A 9,753-nucleotide genomic window follows, 5' to 3' on the forward strand; every position below is an offset into this window, starting at 1 on the left:
GCGCCGCCACATCCCGCGCCGGATTGCGCAACGGGTCGTGGTCCAGGTCTCCTTGATGCGCCCAGGCCGGCCGCGGCCAAGCCAGTTAGTGATTGGGAAATTGATGAAATAGCTGGCCCCCTCCGGGTGCCCGGTATGGTGTAGCAGAACAGCGGAATCTTGGAATGCTGACTCCTGCATATACCACCTATCGAGCCCACCAAGAGTAGAATCAACAAAGAGAAAGATGCGGCCTTTTTCATATGTCACGGCTTTAACGACGCTAGTCTCCTGCGCACTGGCAGCGACGGCTGCCAGCAGCGCAGTCACCTTCAAGCGCCCGGTTATGGCTCGGCTCTGGCAGTACTCAACCTACACACTGCAGTCGCCCGCGGTTGACATCAAGGCCGCCGCATCAGCGATTGCGGGCATCAAACCCTCATATGTCTGCTCCACCATCAGGCTTCAGTACAACTTGGATCTGACACCACAGATGGTATGTGCACGCCACTGCTTCCGTGCTGTGGCTGACACCCGTCAGCTTCCTGACTCTTCAGCCCAGCTCCCAAATGCTAATGGCCTTCACCGTGTCGAAGATCAGCGACTTCAACACCCTCCGGGCGGCGGCATCAAACGCCAAGTTTGACATCGAGCTGAATCTCACACCCACGGGCAACAGAGCATACCCCAATGCGGACGCCATCGTGGCGCACATGAAGGACATCAGCAGCAAGATCAAGGTTGACGGGTGGTGGCTCGACTTCCTCTCGCAAGCACAGGCCGCGAAACCACACTGGATCGCCAGGGCCGCCAAGTACGCCCATGCGAACGGCCAGACCGTCGGCGGGAACTGCAACACCGCAGATGTGCCCCCGTCCATGGACGCCGTGGCGTTTGTCGACGGTCCAGACAGTTCCTCGCCGTTTGGGTTCTCGATCGACAAGTCGTACGTCTCGGCGATGAAGGCTAATGTTTCTCCCGGCACGGCCGTGCTGGGACATATCCACTGCAACCCCCAGGCTAGGCCGACCTCGGAACCGTGCGTTTTCATGAATGACTGGGATGCCAGCAAACGGGCAGACTTTCAGAATTACTGGGCCACGCAGCAGAAGAGCATCGGGTTCACGTACATGTGGCCGATCCACTTTCCTCTGTGCCCAGGGAATGTTGCGTATGATCCTCGGGCGGACAAGCTGCCTATTCTGGCAAAGTACTCGTCGCGAAAGACGGTTTATGGATACATGAAGACTCTGGCGGCGAAGTACAATTGAGGAATGGATGCATCAGGATATTACCTAGGTAGTTCACACGAGTCGTGAGGTGGCTTTCTTTCCTCGAAAAGGCTGCGGTTGGACCTCGCTCTGCATGTAGTTCTATAAGTGCTTCAGTATCTTATGAAGAACCGAGGACATCAACATGTCGGATTTGAATAGCCCTCGCACACCTTTACGAACTGATTCTCTCTAACATCCCGCACTAATTCAGGATAAGCCTCGGCCCTCCTCTACCTGAGGCAATGGAGCTCGCAAAAGAGTTTTGGCGGCCTCATCGTCGCAAGTGCGCACAGCAATGTCCTGGTCACCTAGAAGATCACTACTAGTTGATCTCCGATGTTGAGCCGAAAACTCCATGTAGAGATCACTACACCATGTTCCGCCCTGCCAAACAGAAAGCTCCCTCGTGATTCTTCTACTGTTCAATGACCTCGGAGGACTTCCTTGGGATTGTTGATTTGTTCTCTAGAAGCCTACGAAATACTTAATCGTCTTCTGGTCTCCATGACTCTCTGTTTGATTCTCCAAAGTCGATCTTGGCGCCTCCCTCAATGAGTCATGAGACGTATCATCGGGATCTTCGTTCCAAGGGTCAACGAAGTCTTCGTTCGAGGCCACTAATCAAAGCTGATCCAGACTTCGGTGGCCAGCAGCCAAATGAAGAGGCTCATCGTGATACTTTGTCTCATATGCAATACCCTTGCCGGTCCATGTCTCTCGTGTAAACCTGCCATCTGCGGTTCAGCCGCGGTACCTACAGAGATTTTGAAGACTCCAAAAGGATATCGACTAAATCAAGCGCAGTTGTTCATTAACGGAAAATTAACTAGTAGCGGTAGTTTGTCCAAATGGGTCAACATACGTCATTGGCAGAGGCGTCGTGCATTGCGCCAATGATATGGGACCCTGAACCGCCGGTGTGATCAAACTGAATTCTAAAGGATTTCGTCCGCCGTTGTCCGGTGACAAGTGCCTAACGTCGTCATCGTGTGGACAGACGGTAACAACAGGCATGTCAACACCAAAGCTCGCTCAAGTGCCTAGTGGAGAGACTTGGCTCTCCGGTTGAGCGCAAACAGGAGCATGGTCTAAGCAGATACACGTAGGGAATAATCAGAGATTGGCTCAACATGCGATGCATCAAGAGATATGCTGATAGTAATCCCTGTATAAGTTGATGCCCAATGCTAGGGGTGTCGGAAATGGTGGTGCGTATTATGCGGAGGTGTGATGCTTGAAGCCTGGCCGAGACCCCGACCAACCACGCCGCGGCCAGATCACTTCACATTCACGAACCCCTGCCTACAACCCCCACCTGCGCACTCAAGAGGCTCAGATCTTTTCTTTGACCGTGGCCAGATACAGAGTTGAAGGACCAATGTTACACTACTTATTCCCAGACTGGTTCGGCCGGCCTGGATCTCCCTTGTACGTTCCGAGGATCAAGGCAAACGAGGGTTCGGTCCGCCCCCCTGCTGCACAAGTATGAGCCTGTCGGGTTCGTAGCCGCACTCGGATCGGACCCACACCTTGGATCCTTCACAGCAGTCTCGGAGGGAGCACGCGGGCCTGCCCAGGGATTCACATCCATGCAGAATATACGGCCAGAAGGAGCAGGAATTCCAAGGAGGGATCTGAACTCACACTTGCGAGGGCAAAAGGGTCATATCATGGATAAGCTTTTAAAGAAGCGGTGTCTCGGAGTCTGGTCAAGCTCGACGTCCATTCCAGATCCGCGTATAATTAAGCAGTCCCAAACTCAAACTCTCCCAACCAGACCGCATCTTAACACAAGCACAAACACGGCACTTCTTGTTCATCCACAAGACAGTCAACAGTCATGGTCGCCACCCTCCACATCGCCACCGCCCTGGCTGGCCTCCTGGCCACGGTCGGCGCCATCGACGTACGCTACTACACTACGCCCGGCACCGGGAACACAATCACCTGCAATGGCGGTTACTCACAGTGCACCGGTCTTTCGCCGGACGTCTGCTGCTACTACTCGGGCAGCCGCACTGTCGCGTTCGCGGCCATCCCCACCGAGTGGAGAATCCAGGCTCGCTTCTACGGCGGCGAGAATTGTAGCGGCGAGCAGCGGAATGACTACAGCAACGGCCGTGACAACATCTGTTGGGCGTTGAACGGCATCTACGTAAAGGGCGCTGGTTATGGCTTCGTCAACAAGCGCAGCGAGGCCGAGATTACTGCTGCTACTGGCGCTGGAAATAAAAAATGCGTCAGGCCTGATCTGCTCGTCTTTGAGACTGGCGAGTCGTACCAGCTTGACACGCTGACAGAGAGCCAGTATGCTGAAATGGTAAGCCCTGCCTGATGAAATTTGTCGATCACCACAACCGGATGATACAACACAAGAAGCTAACTCGCATTGCGCTACAGTATGTTCACCTGAAAACACTGCAATCAAATACTAGCGCAGTTTTCTTTCGTTACCTATCAATCATGAGGATCATGCTCTCATTCAATATAAGCTAGCTCTGCGATGTGAACTATGCTGACCTCATTTTTCCCACATACAGCACTTCGATTCACATGGCCGGTGGAAATGCCACCGACGTCCCTGCCTCATTCTCTGCGTTCCGTCGATGAGGCCTGATCGAGCCCAGGGCCTCAACCTCAAACAACGTCGTGTCTGGCACCTACCAGACGTCCGTTTGCCAGACGGGCCCGGGATCTGCACTTGCAGAGGACAACGCTGTCGCGAAGAAGTTGTGTGAATGGACAGGGAAGGAGTTGGGATGGTCTGGAGGTGGCGGGCCTGAGGAATAATTCAATAGCGCCCGATCCCGCCTAATGGCTATTTCCACGCAAACACTGAAAGCCACGATGACGACATGACGAGTACAGTGGGCTCTCAGTGAAAATATTATGTGCGGAATGTGGGTTTGGCCAGAGAACCTGGCTACTATGGCGCGGTGTTTTAAAGTACGACGTCCGGTATAGCTCCTCTGATGTTCTCTGGGACGATAAGAGGGCATAAGCCACGAGATGATAGAGTGATATTCACAACGTCGAATATTTCGCGGCTGTGGAGGTGTCCTCCTTGCTATGATAGGTAAATCATTATCAAAAACAAGCTCAAGGAGCGGCTTCAACCCCCTTAACAAATATTTTGCGACTCCAGTCGAGCCAAGAGCCAATGATTTCAGACCACGAAGGAAGGCTACGAAGGTCTGCCTCTATCCGATTTGAACGAGAGTGACCAAGGGCCATCCTCCATTATTTCTCGTGCAATGAACAGCCCTCCTACGAGACATAAGTCATTCTCGGGACGCGTGTCGTCAAGCTAGGGTAATTTTCCGGCAATGCTGCCTGAAAGGAGGAATCAAAGCTCACCGCAGCTTCTGAACAAAAGGGCGCTGTACCCTGAAGACCTTACTCCTCCAGTGTACAGCCAGCGCTTGAACTCCAGTAATCATTGATCCGCAAAAAGCCAGGGAAAGGTCTTGCCCGGTTCGACCACTCCACGGCGAGACTTTCAACCCGCATCCTCGAACGCTTCATCAGGCATGTAATGAGCATATCACGTCCCGAGGCCCTGATTTGGCATTGATGATTATATGCTTTTTTCTTCTCTTTGTGTTGCACTGTGATACCAATTTCTTCCTGTCAGGGTCCGACTCTGGCTTTGAGTAGTTGGTTCTTAGTCCTGCAGCCCGCGACCAGCTCTTCACCACCATTTACAAGCTCCATCTAACCCGCGCCTACTCGATGTAGAACGATAGTGCAAATATGACGAACGTATAGACCGACAGAAGCGAGTACCACACCTCGTGCGCCCACGTGATCCATCCCGTCTGGATCACCTTGGACTCTTCCTTGGGATACGCGACCCCCGTCTTGTCATCGCGGTCAAGCAGCTCTTCGCGGTCCGGACAGTCCGGCGGAGCGATGGCGTATGCGATCGGCGTCCAGCACGAGAGCAGGCAGCTGAGCCACAGGATCGGAGGCCAGCCGGCGTGCGTGAGGATGACGATCAGCAGGTCCTTTGTGCTATGGCTCGGGTTCCGGGTGATGTTCCAGTACGTGCCGAGCACCACGGCGACGAGGACGAAGAGCATGTACACGAGGTGCAAGTAGCACTGGCAGTCCCAGATGGTCACCTTGAGGCGGCGCCAGAGCGGCGCGCGGCGGGCAGGGTCGCGCTCGTCAAGCTCGGCCTTTTGCGAGCCCGAGGAGGTGAAGACTGCGATCTTGCCGCCGAGCCAGGAAGGGAGGCAGAATGTGCGGATGACGGAGATTGATTGGACTGGGAACAGGCTGTCAGGTCGGTGAAATGGCAACAAGGGGGGTTTGTGTAGAATGGGGAGAGAAGAACTTACAAATGGCCATCCACAGCACGGCCCTGGCCTCGCGCTGGCCCGTGAAGTACCCACTGGGCAAGTACGTGACGACCTCGTTCCAGCGGTTGAGGACGTGCGAGGCAAACCACACGCGGATGAGCCACTTCAACTGGGTGTAGTTGCTGAACGGCACGAGGTTGCCGCCCGAGATGAGCACGACGGGAGACGTGAACATGGACGCGACCAGGGCGACGGTGAGCAACGAGGCGATAGTGTATACAAACCCGCAGAGCCTCTGATAGAAGGTCATGCGCTTCACGAGAGGACCCCAGAGGCAGAAACGCAATTTTACAGACGTCTGCACGGTGCCGATGGTCTGGAGGAAGGCGTTAGCTGGTCGTTTAGAGCTATCCTGTAGGGAGAGAGATTGATCACTTACCCAGCGTGTCCTCTGCTTCAGGTGACTGGACAGCGAGTCCGGCACGGTGCCATACTGCAGCGACTCGTGAACAAAGGCCGTGTTCCAGCCAACGCCGAGGAGCATGCTCGAGGTGCACACGTCCTCGGCTAGAGACCCCGTGGGAAAACGCCCGATAGACTCGAGGGCTGCCCGGCGCATGATGTACCCAGATCCAGTGCACCACGCAACACCCAGGGTATCCTTCATGGGCTCCGAGACATGAACAAAGAGGTCCAGACTCTGACAAAGGGGGTCGTCCTTGGGTACATTGTAGAACAGCTGCGGTGGACACGTCATGCAGCACTTGGGATCCTGCAGCATGTGCGGGATCAACGCCCGCAGCCAGTCGCGCTCAGGAATCATGCTGGAGACAACGTTAGTTACCCATACTCATCCAGGCAGAGAGGAAAAGAAGGAAAACCTACTCAGCGTCGAGGGCAGCGAAGAAGTTGGCCCCGCCGCCGGGCAGGGACGCCGTCTCGTCGAGGGCGTAGTTGAGGTTGCCAGCCTTGAAGTGGTGTGGCACGCCAGGATACTTGGGGCGGGAGCGGTAGTACAGATTGTCAAAGTGCTCGACGGCAGTGCGCTCCGTCTTCTCGCAGAGCGTGGCTGAGTTGCCGTCGTCGCAGATGATGACGCGGAAGCGGCTGCGCGGGTAGTCGATGTTGCAGGCCGCCTTGGCCGTGTCGAGGACCAGGTCGTCGTCCTCGCCACAACAAGTGATGATGACGTCCACCGAGGGGACCTGGTCGCCGATGATGCGCAGCTTGGGCCGGCGCCGCATGCCGATGGCGTGCAGGCCCCAGAGGCGGTGCAGCAGCATGGGGATGAGCACAATGATCTCGATGACGATGAACGCCCAGGCCATCCAGTACGTCTGTTGTGCTTGGATCTCGGCCGAGCGGGTGTACAGGATGCGCAGGACAAAGTAGATGAACTGCACGCCAATGGTGAGGATCACAAAGGGCGCGCTCAGGCGGTATGCCCAGCGCTTCCAGGGGCTCATGAGCTCAATGTCGTCGTGCTTGGCCACGCGCATGATGCTGTAGTCGTCGTCGCGCTCGCTCATCCCCTGTCGGACAATCGACTTGCGCCGCCGGGCCTCGAGCTCCGCATGGGCTGACGGGGCAGGACCGGCCTGGGAGAAGCGGCGAGCGTTGAAGGACGACCAGTTGGTGTAGTCGACCGACTGCACACGCACAATCTCGTTGACCCGGAGGTGGAGCGGATTTTCACCGTCGCGGTCGTGCAGGATATCCATGTGGTGCGCCGCATTCTGGACCGCAAAAGAGACACGGCGGCTTGCGGTGGAGGCCCGACGTGCGGCTGCGACGCTCCATCGCCGCGGAGTGTCGTGGAAGCGCGGCGTCGAGGGTGTAGTGGCCGTGGCAGATGGCTGGGGGCTCCCTTCTGATGACCCCCCTTCCGATGAATCCCCCTCTTTCCATGTGTCTGCGTGAAGACCTGGGCGTTGTCAGTATAATAACATGCAGACGGGGATTCAGTTCGTGGGTACGCACTACCAGGGGGCTCGCTCCATTCTTCTCCTTGGGTGCTGAAGTAGACGGCTCAATGGTTTCATCCTCTGGCAAGACTTCCAAAGGATCGCCAGCGGCGTGGCTCTGTCCCCAAGGCGGCGAGACTGGCGACCTGGGAGAGTCTGGATGGTCAGATGACGACCCTCGGCTGCTGTTACGGAAAAGCATTTTGAGAGTCTGGCACAGGAATCTCGTCTTGATTTGACTGGGATTGATGGCAGTGTTGCCCAAGCAGGAGAGATTTCAACGCCATGGCGCCTTTATACATTTCCTAAGTGCCAAGGCAGTGGCCGGTCACCCCTCTGCGCAATACAGGGCCGATTACTGCAAGAGTCATGTACAAAGGTTGGCACTTACTTTATTTCGGCTGACAAAGCACGTCGCGATCGCCGTGGCTGTCGCCCAGAACATGGTACCCGGTCTCGAACGGAGTATTCTCCGAGGCCGTACCGCTTGCACCAGCTCTTGGCAACTGCCATGAGGCTTGATAGTGCACTTGTTGATTCGCTGGCGGATGTCGTCCCGCGGTGTTAAGGTTGGCGCCATGACCCGGCAGATCTAGAACTCCAAAATGAGGCCGGTTCGGGGAAGACATAACCGCCTCGATACCACGAACAGATGCCAGGACGGCGAGAGCAGCCTGGTCCGTGTTCTCGACAGGGCGGGCGCGACACAGAAACTGTTCAGGAGCGCACGATGGGCGTAGACCTAGGAAGCAATGAATGCGCCGGTGTCGTCACCAAGTCTGATCAAGGAACTCTTTTTAGGCTCTGCCGAGAGGGACTGGTCAAGCACAAGAGCGTCTCACTTGGATACTGTGAGCGTGATAGGCAACGCAGAAATACTGTGCTCGATGTATTTGCATTGGCCCCTCTGGCGTGGTTCAAGGACCAGCATTACGACCTCTGTCGGCTTCTGGGGAACGAAAACCAATAATTCCCGCCCGCTATGCGCGGGGTGGAATGCTCCCCACAGACTTGTTCCGGGGCAATTTGCCAGGGGTTGTGCGTCTGCCGAACTGATCCATTGTAATTTCCACTTGAGCCTTTCCAGATTTCTGCATCGGTAGCGACATCGTGAGGTACCTGATTTGGACGCGCTATGCCAGAAAACGTCCAATTACGTGAAGCGGTCACGGCCTGCGCTTCCGTTCTTAGCATTACTTCTAAGTTTACAGCCGCAGAGCATCCACGTGGCTCTCGCGGGGCCAGGCTTTGACGTGATGCTTACCCTTCAGAACAGATTTTCACTTCCCAGCCGGTAGTCTTGGGGTGTTTGGCCGCGCCTATTATGGGCTGCTGTGTGTGATAGGCCTAACTGATTACACATCGGAGCCACCAACAGCAGTAGCACCCCCCGTGCGAGCCCGCGGGTACCCTGCATTGCAGCAGCACCGAACAGCTCCAGCAGACCCCAAGTGCGGGAGGGATGCTCTTGATTTGGCCTGCTAGGTGTCAAACCCGGCATCGCAGGCTATTCTCCACGGACGTAGGTTACATTTTCCGTCCGTTAAGCGCCGGGGCATGTATCGGCCGAAGCCACGGCACCCACGGGATGGGGTGGGCAGCATCCACCCGCCAGTAACCTCAAGCTAAATCATTGTGCTCAATTCCAAGTTTGGCTAGCGCCCACATCGTGTCTTTGTTCGATTGGGCAGAAGGCCATCTCTGTACTTGACTGTGATTGACCCGATTCCGACTCAAAGTTCTGCAACCGTTTAGGGCGGATTATGGCGAAAGCAAATGAACCAGCACTAGATTCACATGTAAGGTCTCCATGCATCTAGACTCGGTCGTTAGGTTGCCAGCCCGGCAATATGATAGATCGGGGTATGTCAGCGGGATAAGGTTAAAAGCCCCCTGTTGGGGACGAGCCTGGCCGCAGCCTCGTGGTTAAGGTTTGGTCTTTCCGAACGACCATCCTGCAAATCATAACGACTTTTCGGAGATTTCTCCGCCTTGGGTCTCACATCGGATCCTGCCAGTTATCAGGGTCGATAGCCAATCTCTATTATTTGGGTTCACCTCAATAAACCTAGCAACCTTGCTGGGCAAACCCACGTAGGAGACGGTCAATATCTAATCCCTGGTGTCTGTTCTCGACCCATCGCTGGTCCAACACGACAACCAGCTTCCGCAAAAAGGCGTAAACGAGGCTCAACGATTCAAGCCACTGATTCGGTTGTTTATCTTTGTCTC

General features: G+C 55.5%; 3 protein-coding genes across 3 annotated transcripts; 2 read left to right on the top strand and 1 right to left on the bottom strand.

Annotated features, from left to right (window-relative positions):
* Window positions 1-325: 325 nt before the first annotated feature.
* Window positions 326-1,250, top strand: B0I36DRAFT_367274 (uncharacterized protein; the record flags this gene model as incomplete). The annotated part of the gene is made up of 2 exons (XM_046159431.1): window positions 326-475; window positions 576-1,250. The coding sequence occupies 2 exons, from the start codon at window positions 326-328 to the stop codon at window positions 1,248-1,250; spliced, it is 825 nt and encodes a 274-aa protein (XP_046006990.1).
* Window positions 1,251-3,093: 1,843 nt separating this feature from the next.
* Window positions 3,094-3,863, top strand: B0I36DRAFT_353534 (uncharacterized protein; the record flags this gene model as incomplete). Its single annotated transcript, XM_046157217.1, has 2 exons — window positions 3,094-3,573; window positions 3,750-3,863. 2 exons carry the CDS (start codon window positions 3,094-3,096, stop codon window positions 3,861-3,863), a joined length of 594 nt encoding a protein of 197 aa, XP_046006991.1.
* A 1,115-nt stretch (window positions 3,864-4,978) lies between these two features.
* B0I36DRAFT_252370 (nucleotide-diphospho-sugar transferase) lies at window positions 4,979-7,086 on the bottom strand (the record flags this gene model as incomplete). The annotated part of the gene is made up of 4 exons (XM_046150681.1): window positions 4,979-5,523; window positions 5,597-5,933; window positions 5,997-6,381; window positions 6,443-7,086. 4 exons carry the CDS (start codon window positions 7,084-7,086, stop codon window positions 4,979-4,981), a joined length of 1,911 nt encoding a protein of 636 aa, XP_046006992.1.
* Window positions 7,087-9,753: the final 2,667 nt, after the last annotated feature.

The sequence above is a fragment of the Microdochium trichocladiopsis genome, assembly GCF_020744255.1.
Source record: "Microdochium trichocladiopsis strain MPI-CAGE-CH-0230 chromosome Unknown B0I36scaffold_10, whole genome shotgun sequence".
Taxonomy (NCBI): domain Eukaryota; kingdom Fungi; phylum Ascomycota; class Sordariomycetes; order Xylariales; family Microdochiaceae; genus Microdochium; species Microdochium trichocladiopsis.